Source organism: Scyliorhinus canicula, chromosome 15 (genome assembly GCF_902713615.1).
Source record: "Scyliorhinus canicula chromosome 15, sScyCan1.1, whole genome shotgun sequence".
Classification (NCBI taxonomy): domain Eukaryota; kingdom Metazoa; phylum Chordata; class Chondrichthyes; order Carcharhiniformes; family Scyliorhinidae; genus Scyliorhinus; species Scyliorhinus canicula.
Window position 1 is genome coordinate 20,253,024 of NC_052160.1, and position 13,729 is coordinate 20,266,752.

Here is a 13,729-nt window from a genome sequence, read left to right on the forward strand (position 1 = left end):
ATCGTCCCTGCTTCCACCACCTCCTCCGGCAGCAAGTTCCAGGCACCCACTCTCTGTGTAAAAAACGCCTCGTACATCTCCTCTGAACCTTGCCCCTCGCACCTTAAACCAATACCCCCCTAGTAATTGATCCCTCTACCCTGGGAAAAAGCCTCTGACTATCCATTCTGTCTATGCCACTCATAATTTTGTAATTTTACAAATTCTGTCTGGTCTTCCCCTATCTCCCCCGGGACACAGTCCCCTATCCTTGTGGCCAGTATCTTAGCCAGCAGTTTGGCATCCACATTCAGTAGAGAAATCGGCCTGTATGACCCGCATTGCTCCGGATCCTCCTCCCTTTTCAGGATCAATGATATCGAGGACTGCAACATTGTTGGGGGGAGGACTCCCTTCTCTCTTGCTTCGTTAAATGTCCTCACCAGCAGTGGGCTCAATATCTCTGCAAACTTCTTATAGAATTCCACCGGGTAGCTGTCAGGCCCCGGGGCCTTGCCCGACTGCATGCCCTCCAGCCCCTTGATTATTTCCTCAATCTCAATTGGGGCTCCCAGCCCTTCCACCAGAACCTCATCTACCCTCAGGAACCTCAAAATCTAAAATCTGCCTCATCCCCTCCACCCTAGCCGGAGGTTCCGACTCATATAATTTACTATAGAAGTCCTTCACCCCCGTTGGGTCCAGGAGAGTATTCTCGCCGCTACTCTTTACTTTCCCTATCTCCCTGACCGCCTCCATTTTCCTGAGCTGGTGTGCCAACATTCTGCTTGCCTTTTCCCCGTACTCATAAATCGCCCCCTTTCCTTCCTCAACTGTTCCACCGCTTTCCCTGTGGTCCACAGCCCAAACTCCGCCTGTAACTTCCGCCGCTCCCTCAGTAGCCCCGCGTCCGGGGCCTCCGAGTATCTCCTGTCCACCTGGAGTTTCTCCTCCACTAATCTATCCCTCTCAGCCCGTTCCACCTTTTCTCTGTGGGCCCGTATCGAGATTAATTCCCATCTGACCACTGCCTTCAGAGCTTCCCAAACCGTCGCTGCAGAGACCTCCCCCGCATCATTTGTTTCCAGATAGTTCTGGATGGACTTGTTAACCCGCCCACAGATTGCTTTGTCCGCTAGCAACCCTACATCCAGTCTCCACAGTGGGCATTGCCCTCTCTCCACACTAACCCGTAGATCCACCCAATGCGGGGCATGATCCGACACTCTGTATCCACCACCTCCGGTATTAGCGCCCTGCTCAGAACAAAAAAGTCAATGCGAGAATGTACCTTGTGGACATGGGAGAAAAAGGAAAACTTCTTTGCCCTTGGCCATGCAAATCTCCATGGGTATACTCCCCCCCATCTGTTCCATAAACCCTTCAATTCCTTTGCCGCAGCCGGCCGCCTCCCTGTCCTGGATTTTGTCCAATCCAATTCCGGATCAATGACTGTGTTAAAGTCTCCTCCCATGATCAGGTTATGTGACTCTAAGTCTGGGACCTTACCTAAAACTCGCCTCATAAATTCCACATCGTCCCAATTCGTAGCATATATGTTCACGAGTACCACCCTCACCCCCTCCAGCTTCCCACTCACCATTATGTACCTACCCCCCTTGTCTGACACGATTCTCCCTGCCTCGAATGCTGATCAAGATCACTACCCCCCTGGTTTTTGAGTCCAGCCCTGAGTGGAATACTTGGCTGATCTACCCCTTTGTCAATCACCCTTTTTAGGCCAGCCACTAGCTCGTGCCCTCGCCTCCTCAAGCCCCTCTCGGGCAGTCTTATTTCCCGCCTCCCATTTGTCCCCTAGTAACAGTTCCTCCCCTGTCAGCAAAACAGTTCCCCCCTCTCCCGCCCCCCTAGCAACAATACTAGAAACCCAACCCGCCAAGTCAAGCTCCAGCTTAAAACCTGCTCACCCCCCACTGCGCTTCCGAGAGTCAGCTGACTCATGCTAACTTAATAGCACCCGACCCTGGTACCAAGCAGTCTGTCTCCCCATTGTTCTCTCCCCTCCCCCTCCACATGGATAAACATTTTAAAAGCATCACATTCCCCAGTCAACAAACATCAGAAAAAACAGTGAAGAAACAGCCACTTTAGAAAAATAATCACCCAAAAAGCAGAACCAACCCCAAAGCCCATCCCCCCTCTAACCAGCTCCCTGCAAGACAAAGTTACCCTTAGCCATACAAACAGCCTCTTATTACACATGACATTACTTATATTTATACAACCCAGCACAACAAACCACTGCCATAGTACTTCTCCAAGGCTTCAGTGTCTTTTAATTCGCCTCCAGCCTCTTATCCTTAATAAAAGTCCATACTTTGTCTGGTGTTTCAAAGTAGAAGCCCCGTTCCTCGTGTGTTATCCACAGACGGGCTGGGTACAGCATGCCAAACTTCACCCCCTTCTTAAAGAGGGCCGTTTTTACCCGATTAAACCCAGCTTGCCTCTTGGCCAGATCCGCGCCCAGGTCCTGATAAATGCACAGCTCACAGCTCTCCCATTTGCTGCTCCGTTCCTTCTTGGCCCACCGCAGAATGTGTTCCTTGTCCAGGAAAGCTTACCACCATGGCCCTCGGCGGCTCATTCGCTCGGGGCTTCTTTGCGAGGCTCTGTGTGCTCTATCCACTTCCAGGGGCTGAGGGAACGCCTCAGCCCCCATCAACTTCTCCAACATGTCCGTCACATAAGTCCGATCGCATCCGATCCCTCACTGCCTTCAGGGAGGCCGACAATTCTAAGATTCTGCCTCCTGGACCTGTTCTCCAGGTCCTCCAGCTTCTCCTGAATTCTTTTCTGGCGGTTGTTCATCATCTCCACCTTGATCTCCAGCGCGGTTATGTACTCCTCGTGCTCGGACACCTTTTTCTCCACCTCCTGAATCGCTTTCCCGTGGGTCTCTTGATTCTGCACAACTTGATCAATCAAAGCCTTAATCGGGTCCAGCATGTCCTTCTTCAGCTTGGCGAAGTAATCACCGAAAAACTTCACCAGCTGCTCCATCGACCACTGTGCCGTTTCCCCGCGGCCCTGCTTCTCCGCCATGCTTTCCCGCGTTACCAGCTCTGCTCGCATCTTCCTTATAGGACTTTGTCTTCTCACACGGCCACTTCTTGTCCAATTCTCCACACACCGGAGAGGGGTTTCTCCTCACTGTCTCATTCTTCACCGATTTATCCTATAAAATCCGGAAAAAACCAGGGGGAAAGAGGCCCAAAAGTCCGTCACAGGCGGGAGCTATCAAATGTCCGACCTACTCCTCCATGGCTGCCACTGGAAGTCACAGAACTATTTTTAAATGAACGTGACCAGTGCAGTCAAACACACTCTACCCCCAGGCTTATAACACTTAAATTACCCAATGCTGTGAATCCAATATTCCGAAACTCTTCCAGTGGTCACATCTCCCACGGTTCTGGATGGAGGGGGTTGTTTTTGCTTTTGACATTGCGATCCAGGAAGGGACCTTTCTCTATGGGCGAGATTCTCAGAGCCTCCGTGCAGAAATTGCGCTGGGCGCGGAGGCGGAGAATGGGCGTCAAACCTGTCTGACGCCGCTCCTGCGATTCTCCGGTCCTCGGAGAATCGGCGCTAATCGTGCACGTGCGGCGCCAGTCAGGTGCCATTGAAAGAGGTTCCCGTGGCGATTCACTGAGTGCAGCTGGCCGAGTTCCTGACGGTGTGGTTCACCCATGGTTCCACCTGGCGGGAACTCGGTGTGGTGGCTGCGGACTCAGTCTGCGGCCGCCCTGGTGGGGTGGGGGGGGGATCATTCACATGGGGGCCTCCAGGACGGCCAAGCTACCGATCGGGGGCCACCGATTCGCGGGTGCGCACGATCTGGGGGGGGGCTATCTTCCTGGTGCCGGTCCGCGGTGTGGGTCGTCCATGTCGCGCGGGGCAGCCGCTGACATGCGCATTCGCGGACCCCCCGATCGGAAGTGCAGGGCCCCGTATCGGCAGCCGGAGCTGCAAGGAGAATTCCGGGGCCCTGCAAGCCCCCTGCAAATCAAAGAATCACCCTGGACTTTCTCCAGGTAAGTCCAGAGTGATTCGTGCGCGTTTTTTCACGGGCGTGGGGACATAGCCCCATTATTGGAGTATCCTGTCCTAACTGTCCCAATTACCATTATTTTCCCTGCTTCAGGGCTACCCACAGCCACCTCCTGGTAGGATTTCAGTCACAGTGCAAAGATGAAAAATCCCAGGGTCAGAAAGGAGAATACCCCCATCCCACCCAACCCCAAACCGCCTCAGTTTAATCCTCCAAATATTTTTGGCTTGGTTCATGTTCTTTACACATGGGGATCAGCACCATATCTACTCTCTGCACCATCTCCGACGTGTGACATACAGAATGGACAGAATTCTAGACAATACTACAAGTGTGCACAGACAGGGCTGCAGCATAACCTCAGAGGATTTGCGACCTATCTCACATCCCATCTGTATTTCCAGCTGCTTCGCCACATCATCCTGTCATCGAATTTGATGAATCAACCATTCAGGTCCCTTCCTGCATCCCTCTCCACCAATTCATTCGCTGTATTAATCACTTTGTGCCAATTTATCCACGTTCTGTTTCATGTGCCATCTGTCTCTGCAATGGTATCTGTCGAAATCACTCTGCAAATCACTTACCACTTTTCCACTCCCCACCATTTTAATACCATTATCCAACCTGACAAGAGCGTTATGATAAAAGGAAGTGCTTGCGCAATTCAAAACGACAATAAACTTGACATATTTTTGGTATCCAGGATATGTAAACTAATCACTTTAATTTTTAATTGCTGTTGGCTTGCATTTCCCGGGCCGTGGAGAATTACTGTGCCAGTTGCAAAATTAGCTCTGTAAAGTCCGAATGCAAATCACCTGGCGAGCACTTAGCAACAGCCTTAGTGCTGAGATTGATCAATTTAAGTTTAAATGTTTGATCATGCATGCAAATGAATGTTTGCCTCGAATCTGGAGAAAGTTCAGGAAACTCTCCACGAACTTGATAATCTGTTGAGGCGCCTTCTGTTTTTCTGTCGCGGGTTTTAATTTTAAAACATGAGGGAATTCTTCCGACTGAAAGAAATGTTTTACTCTTCACGGGGACAAGAGGTGCACCTTTGACTGACAAACATCCCCTGTAATTTAAATCCTGTTGCTCTTTGCTAGCTGACTACAATTGTGGGAGATATGCTGTTTGATTTTTGTTCAACTTCAAAAGCTGCGGAAAGTTTTGTAAAATTCATTCTCAGGATGTGGGAGTTGCTGGGAAGAGCAGCAATTATTGGCCACCCTCGCTGCCCTGAGAGTGTGGTGGTGGTGGTGGTGGTGGGCCCTCTTTCTGTACCACTCCAGCACCTTGTTTTGGTGCACCCACGATGCTGTCAGGGAGTTTCAGGATTTTAGCCGAGTGATGATTGAGGAATATGCCCGCATTTGGATGGTGTGTGACTTGGAGGGGAGCTGGGAAGTGGTGCTGTTCCCATCAATCCGCTGCCTTCTAGGTGGTGGAGATCAACGGGTTTGGTAGGTGCTGTCGGTGCAGGAAGTACACTGCAACCTATTCCTCCTCCATTTTATAAATGTTTCCGATAGAGAGTTGAGACTCCATGGCGTTAGTAAAACCCTACACATGGCCCCTGTGTTGATTCAGGTCGTGTGATGGCTGAAATGATTAATGATGAGTCACATGGACCAAATCAAATATTACAGGGGGTGGGGGAGCAGATCCTCTCAGCCTCCACCCCCCCCCCCCCCCCCCAAAGATAGTAATCACCCCTTCCTTCCCACCCTTTGAGAACCCTTTTTAAAAAGGCAACCTTCCCACTCCCGCCCAACCGTCCACGCCAATTGTATTATGGCACGAGCAGTGTATGTTTGGGGTCAGTTGGCTAGTTAACAAGCCCCATTGACCCTTGATGTTTATACATGGCGTGCAGTCTGCCGATTATGTCACCCCCCCATCCCCATATTATGGGGATTGGCTGAAGTATGGGTGAGAAGCTGATGCGGCGGGAACAGGTCCTATTTTACCTGCCAACCCTGCCAAAAACATTCCCGTCGGGGGCACATCAAATGCAGCCCATTGTTTCTCAGTTTTATTGGTGAGGTCCAAGTAGAATTCTGTTAACTACAGCTGATCTCTCACAAATATCTGCAGCTCATCTCTTACTTAAATAGACCTCTCTCTCATATTGTAGGCCTGAAACCCATCAGAACAACGTTTATTAACCAAATGTTTGTGTTCGCCTGAATTTCACTCCACCTCCAATTGTTAACCATCTCAAAATTAATTGTTCCTCGAAAGCCTGTGTTTACCTATCGGAATGCAGATTCTAAGCTGGCTAAACGTGCTCTGAGCCTGCTTATAAAAATGAAAGGCCTAATATTTTCTGAGGAATATGTGGTTGCAGTAGCTGAGGAGCAGGGTCTTACTTGCTACCCTTGTGTTGGATTTTCTCATCTCTACCTGATCGCAATCTGCCACTGTCTGAAGTTTACAACGTCACAAGAGGGCTTTTAGCCTGTCGAGCAAACTGAATACAGTGACAGAAATTCCGATTCGAAATGCCAACGTCAGTACAATATCAGAAATTGTGGGTGGAAGAACATGTTCTGGCCCCTTGAAGAAAGAGTTGACTTATTGAGCATGAGGAAAGAATCTGAATGGAACCCCAAAAAACATAACCTTGATACATAGCTTCAATATTCAGATCCTTAATACAGGTGAGAGACAACAGCAGGGCAAACAACATTAACTTGCATTTATATAACAGATTTAATATAATAACATGTCCCAAGGTACTTCACATGCGTGATTATCAGGCAAAATTGGACACCAGCGCACAAAATGAGTTATTAAGACAGGCGATCAAAAGCTTTGCCAAAGGAACGTCTGGAAGGAGAAATGAAAATGAAATGACAATCGCTTATTGTCACGAGTAGGCTTCAAATGAAGTTACTGTGAAAAGCCCCTAGTCGCCACATTCCGGCGCCTGTCCGGGGAGGCTGGTACGGGAATCGAACCGTGCTGCTGGCCTGCTTTAAAAGCCAGCGATTTAGCCCAGTGAGCTAAAGGGAGAGATTTAAGGAGGGAATTCCAGGCTTTGGAGCACAGGCAGCTGACAACCTGGCCACCAGTATTGGATTGATGAAAATTGGGGATGTGAATGAGGGTTCTGGGGCTGTAGGGGGTTACAGATATGAGGATGGCTGAAGACATTGAAGAACGAGGAGTTTAAAATGGAGGCATTGCCAGATCGGGAGCCAACGTAGGTACGGTATGACCATCATGCCAGTAGTCCGAGTGACTTGATCCACATTCATAGCATGAACATCTTGAATGAGTTGAAACCTTCTGTTAACGTGTTGAGGCGGGAACTGGAGCTTTTGACTTCAGTGTAACTAATACCTGTACATGGTTGGTACTGCCTTCATCGTCATCCTACACTAACACAAATAGTTTTGCCTTTGAAAGGATGACCAGAAATCTAGCTTCTTGTTGTTTTGCTGGGACAAACGGGATGGACTTCCAGACGACAAATGGCTAAGTGAAATGAGCTGCCCTGTGCTTTTACCTTCAGGAACTTCCTGGCTGCTACATATCTGGCAAGGGAGGCATCTTCTCTATTCCCAGGAAGGAACTGAAACGCAACACAACCTATACATGCAGTCTGAGTGTCAGTAAACCTAACCGGGAGCCCCAATCGGTCAAGCAAGTTGTAAGTAAAAGTGCCGCAGAAAGTCATATTAATCATTGCGTTACGTTTTCTCACTGTGCTCTGCAGTTGGCTGATTTTGTTACTTCAGTACTTAATTGTCAAATACTGTAACGGATTGGTTAAGCCAATAATGTGCTGCTATGCATAGTGATAAAAGCAATCCTTCATGTGTGCTGTGCCCAAAGGCAGGTCCTCGTTCATCGTCTGCTGGTGTTTCATCCTGACTTGTGTAGCTTGACAATTTTAGTCAGTGATGGCATGTCATTGCCTTCCGGTTGCCAGAGCAGGGCAAGGAGACGGGACCTAAGTCTACCTCAGCAAGAATTGCCGGTGTTATTCTGAACCACACATCAGCCATCGTCATCTGAGCTAAAGCACGCCCCCACCACCACCACCACCATCACCACCCCACCTTCCCCGATGCTAAACCTGGATAGAAAGTGAGAGAAAAAAAAAGACCGACTTGGATTTACATGTTGTTCACAAGCCCCGAACATCCTAAAGCACTTTGTGAAGTGTAATCACTGCAGCAATGTAAGAAATGCAGTAGCCAATTAATGCAGATCAAAGTCCTGTACACAGTAATGTGGTAATCTGTTGTGGTGATGTTAGCTGAAGGATAAATAATGGCCAGAACACTGGGGAGAACTCCTCTGGCCTTCAAAACAGTACCACGGGATCTTTTCACATTCATCTCAAGGGGCCAATGTTTTAACATTTCAGCGGGACAGCACTGCAGTGCAGCACTCCCTCAGTCCGGCACTGGTGTCACCCTGCATTATGTGCTCAAACCACTGGAATCGGAACTTGAATCCGTGGCCTTTAACCAGGGTTTTCACTTATATATTTGTTGATAACCAAGTCAAAAGATCATAGAATCACAGATTCATACAGGACAGAAGAAGCCATTCAGCTCATTTGTGCTTTTCCCAGCTCATTGGCAGGGACAATTAATTCCATTCCCCTGCCATTTCACCCAAAATCCTGCATATATCTTTTCAGTAACAAATTCTTCTTCGAAAGCTCCGACTGAATCAGCTTCCACCACCCTCTCGGCAAATGCATCCGGATCACAACAACTCACTCTGACAAAGAAATGTTTCCTTGTGAATCCCGGCCAGTGTCTCCTTATTTTTTTTTATTTAAGCCATCAATTTTGATCACTTTAATTAAATTTTCTCTTAATCTTCTTCACTGAGAGCAACCCCATCTTCCCCGGTCTTGCCTCACGATGAACGAGTTTGTTTTTAAATTTATTCCTGACAGATTTCGGTGAAGGGTGGCAGTTCACCGCTGGTGTCGCTGGAGTGTGTCTCCTGTAAAGCCCAGGCGGTCTATGGCGTGAGCAAGAGCTCCTATGTTTACTTGTCTGGAAGTTGCAGCAACTGCGAAAGCAATCCTCAGTATGTGGTAAGAGCAAACACATGTCCTGGTTTTGGTTTGGTACGGAGGGACTGTGGTGTAGTCACTAACCAGGTGCGTTTTTACTCAATTGACTATTTGCGCTGATCAAGTTGAAGACTTTTAGTGCTGAGGAATAATTTGTATCATTTGAGTAACCGTTCTTGATAACACATTTTGAACGCAGAATCGAACTCCGTCGGCTCTGTCTCCGTAATGCCACTCTCTCCACCTCCAGTAATATTGCTGTTCCATTTCCCAGACTTCTCTGATCAAGAGGGCCAATTGTAATTTTTAAGGGAATTGTTGTCCATTTTCATGCAATGGACTCACTCCCCCGAAGAGCAAGGCCCAATTCCCATTCCATTACAGCAAACAGAAAGGAAGCTGCCTCAGCTTCAGCTTAAATTGTGATTCAAACCAAATCCAGGGTTGCCAACACTCCAGGATTGCCCTGGAGTGCACAGGAATTGATGCTTAATCTCCAGTAGACTCCTGCAAACAGCCAACGACAGAGAAACCGTAGCTTTGTTTAACAAAGGAAGCCTATCTTCTTTGAACACTTTATTAATTGCAAAAATATTGAAAATAGGAATGAAAAGTTGTTTGACTGGACTGGGGCGTGGTGGGATGGTTAGAGGCGGGGATGTTATATAATGAAGGGTCCAGAATATATCCAACCAGAATTGGCAACCAGAGCCTGACGGCTGAGGTGAAAAGGGCATTGCACTTGCACATTGCTCCACCCAGCTTTTCAAAGGCACAATGTTTGAGAAGCCCACGCAGTCTTCACCACTTACTCCACCCATACTTATTCTTGTTGCTGATTTACATCAGGTAAATGGTAACTGAATCGTTAATCACCACCACTGCAATTTCAGTATCCCCGAGATAAATTCGACATTCAGACGTGCCTTTCACCGAATCTTTAATCTGTTTCCTGTTTCCTTGTGCTAACAGTGGAAAGTAGAAAACTCAAAGAAGCAGCTCCTCACCCTGGACAATGCCACCACGTCCACCGGGAGCACGGAAATGAACCTGGTCATGAGGCATGGGGTTCTGGAAGATGGGGATGGTTACACGTTTAGCCTGAACGTTACCGACCCACTGATGGAGAACGTGGGATTTGCATCGATATATATCCCGCCGATTCACCTACCTTCCGGGGGGAAATGTCTGATTTTCCCCACAGAAAATATCAGTGCTCTGACGACCAGCGTCACCTTCACATGTACTGGTAAGCCCCACAGTGAGCGTCTCCATCAAGTGTTTGAATTCTTTGTATGGGGGTTTTGATGGCACTATACCCAGTCATTCTTGGCTGCATTGCCGGTCGATGGTAAAGGGAAAATAACGTGTTCTTCTTCCACAATTCTCAGCAACATCTTACAGTCCTTCTTGTGTTGGCCGGCATTTTTCGTATGTCGCAAGATTTCAAAAAAACAGCAGGTAGGCGTAGAGATTAAAAGCAAATTACTGCGGATGCTGGAATCTGAAACGAAAGGGAAAATGCTGGAAAACCTCAGCAAGTCTGGCAGCATCTGTAGGGAGAGGAAAGAGCTAACGTTTCGAGTCCGATGACTCTTTGTCAAAGCGTATAGATTGGCGTACAGATTAATTCATCTGACATGTTCTGTTTGCTGGGGCAGACTGAGCCTTGTGTTAACATTTCAGCAAAGGTGCAGCATTCCTCATTACTGCATTGGGAGGTCAGCTAATGTATTCAAATTCTAAATCGGGGCTGGAACCCCAATGCTCTGAGGCAAGGAAGTTCTTATGACGTATGAACCAGCCGAGAAGATTGGATAAGAGAAACACTGATATCCCAAGAGCAGTTAATGAGCCTATGGCGTTTGTAAACAACCATTTGCATGGTTTTTAAGCTGTAGATTTAATGAATCTTTTTTTTTAGGTAGAATGTCACCGTCATTGCCTGCAAACCTATATTTCTTAGAGCCTGCCTTCAGAACCTGAGCCTGCTAGCTCAAAGGTGTGAGTGCTACCAACTGAGACCAGCCTGACACCTGTTTGTACCCATGCTTTGATCGCAATTTAATGTTATGTGTTGCAGAGGCAGGTACTGGGCTTCGGGAGAGTGGAGGATGCGGAGGATACTGAGATTAGCTTTGACTTGCTCCGGCAAAGAGCTCGCAAAGGCATTATGAACTGAATGGGCTCCTCTCCTCTGCTTCATGCTGCTTTGGTTCTGACAGCAACAGAATTTTCTGAAACTCTGGGCCTGGATTTAACTGTGTCCAAGGGGGTGTATGTTAAATGAGTTAAAGTCTTGTCCACTATTTTGTACCTAAATTGGTATCTGTAGTTTTAAGTATTGTCAGTGTACAACAGTGGTTCAGTTTAGGATATTACGGCCTATGTCAATCTTCATCATTGGGTTTGCATTTATCCACAGGTACAAACCAGCCCCAATTTAAAACTTTTTCAGACTTTAGCGATGCTTCTTGGTGATCTACCTAACTCTCCCATTACATTTTGTAGGTTGGGAGACAACTGGGGTTCCTCTTGTGTATAGCTTCATCCTTACGCGCTGTGGTGTCGGAGGAACTCACTGCGACGAGTTCTATGTGTATAAAGGTAGCAGATCTGAGTACAGTGCAGTCCTTCCCCCTGGCTTCAGCTCAAACCAGTTCATCGCTTACATTGCTGTCACTGTGCAGAACCAGCAAGGAGCGTCTGTCATAGCTGTGAACCGGTGAGTATGTGACAGTAACTATGGTGGGATTCTCCGCTCCCCTAGCCGCGTGCTTCTCGCCAGCGCGCAGTACCCTGGCGGCAGGCTTCCCTCTTCCTGCTGCTTATCAATGGGATTTCCCCTTGAAGCTGCCCCGTGCCGTCGGGTAACCCGCGGAGTGCTGCCAGTGGGAAAAGGGAATTCTAACGGCCGGAGAATTCTGACCTACATTTTCACTGGAATTGATGCCTATGTGAATAAGTAAATGTAGAAATAATTTTAAGTGTTTGGTGCTGAGTTTAAGGACGCGATTTACTGGTTGCGTCCCGCCGGAGCCAGGACAGTCGCTAGGCCTCGCGAGACCTAACCAGATCTTGCAAGGTGTAGTAAGCTGGATCCCATCCACAATGGGCGGGACCCAGACTCACATTGTTAAGTGAGCTTAAAAGCCCACTTAATTATATCTACTCCGAATCGAATGGCCACCTTGCATCTATCGACCTCGCGGAGGAGACCCCTAATGGATACTGTTTAGCATTGGTCCCCACAAACTGGGCGGTCGGTCTCTGGACAGGATGCCACCCTGGCACTGCTGGTGCCACCCGGGCACCCTGGCAGTGTCACCCAGGTGACATGGTGTTCAAGTGGCACTGCCAAGTTGGCATGGGAAATAGCAAGAAAGTGTCGTTAGAAAGCAGGGCCATTCCCAGTGCTACAAGCACCAGGAACTAACCCGCTAATCCAGTCCAGAACAAACTCTGATTTTTTAAATTAAATCGTGGCCAAAGGGTTTTCTTCTACTTTATCCAAATATCTCCATCATTTAAAACAAAATGATTGTGTATACTCTTAGGCAGTTAGGTGATCCATGAACAGGAAGATTCTCTCATCTCGATTCCACGGTGCTAGATTGCACAGCAAGTTTAATCGATAAGGCTAAACCTCAGTGAAATTTAAAGGTTTGCACACATTCTGACGTTCACATTGAATCAAGTTCTCGTCCCCAGAGTTTAGTTTAGTTGATGTCTCTGCCTTGAGGTTTCTTGACCGTTTTTCGTATAGCGAGATGGATCAACATCCAGATCCTGTTGCCAGCGAGAGGGGAAGATGGTGAGCTGGACTTTCAAATATAGCTGAACGCTGAAATCGGGGCACAGCAGTAGGATGGCATCAGATAGGCAGAAGAACCTTCCTCATCTGAACTGCTTTTATAATTATAAACCAGAGGGCTGGTTTAGCACAGGGCTAAATCGCTGTCTTTTAAAGCAGACCAAGGCAGGCCAGCAGCACGGTTCAATTCCCATACCAACCTCCCTGAACAGGCGCCGGAATGTGGCGACTAGGGGCTTTTCACAGTAACTTCATTTGAAGCCTACTCGTGACAATAAGCAATTTTCATTTCATTTCATTCATTTCATTTCATTTCATAATCAGGTGACATCTTAATCTGGAGGATTTGAGCCAGACATAAATACCGTCAAATTTAGCACTCTGTTTGTTTCTCTGTCCAAAAGCAAGTTTCCAGAAAGAGTGTGCAATGACGCTGATTGTGAAAATTGTGGATAACACTTGTTAATTGTTTCTCCTTCCTATGTTGAATTTTGCGGTGTTCAATCCTCAATTGCTATTGGTTTCTGCAGATCTGTCGTCATCAATATAACAAATACTCCAGAAGGATTCCAAAGTCTCACTGATTGGATGAAACTCGAGACTGAGACCAAATTGCAGGAGCTGTTGAAACAGGGTGATCCCCAATCCACCGTGGAGTATGCCCTCGCCCTGGTCACAGTGCTCAATGAGGTAGTGTAATCGTCACTGACTTCCCCCACTCACTTATTTCTACCATTCATGGCCATGCCTTCAATCACCTAAACGCTAAACTCTGCAATTCCCTCACTAAACCTCGTCAACAGACCCTTCT

The 13,729-nt window shown here is 47.7% G+C and overlaps 1 protein-coding gene across 2 annotated transcripts in view; it reads left to right on the forward strand.

Moving 5' to 3' along the window:
- Positions 1–13,729, forward strand: part of pkd1a (polycystic kidney disease 1a) — a 203,514-nt gene that overhangs the window by 121,683 nt on the left and 68,102 nt on the right. For both annotated transcript variants that reach the window (XM_038819565.1, XM_038819566.1), the window contains 5 exons: positions 7,578–7,715; positions 8,982–9,125; positions 10,077–10,353; positions 11,616–11,829; positions 13,449–13,608. In XM_038819565.1, the coding sequence (XP_038675493.1) occupies positions 7,578–7,715; positions 8,982–9,125; positions 10,077–10,353; positions 11,616–11,829; positions 13,449–13,608 (933 nt within the window). The remainder of the gene's footprint in view (positions 1–7,577; positions 7,716–8,981; positions 9,126–10,076; positions 10,354–11,615; positions 11,830–13,448; positions 13,609–13,729) is intronic.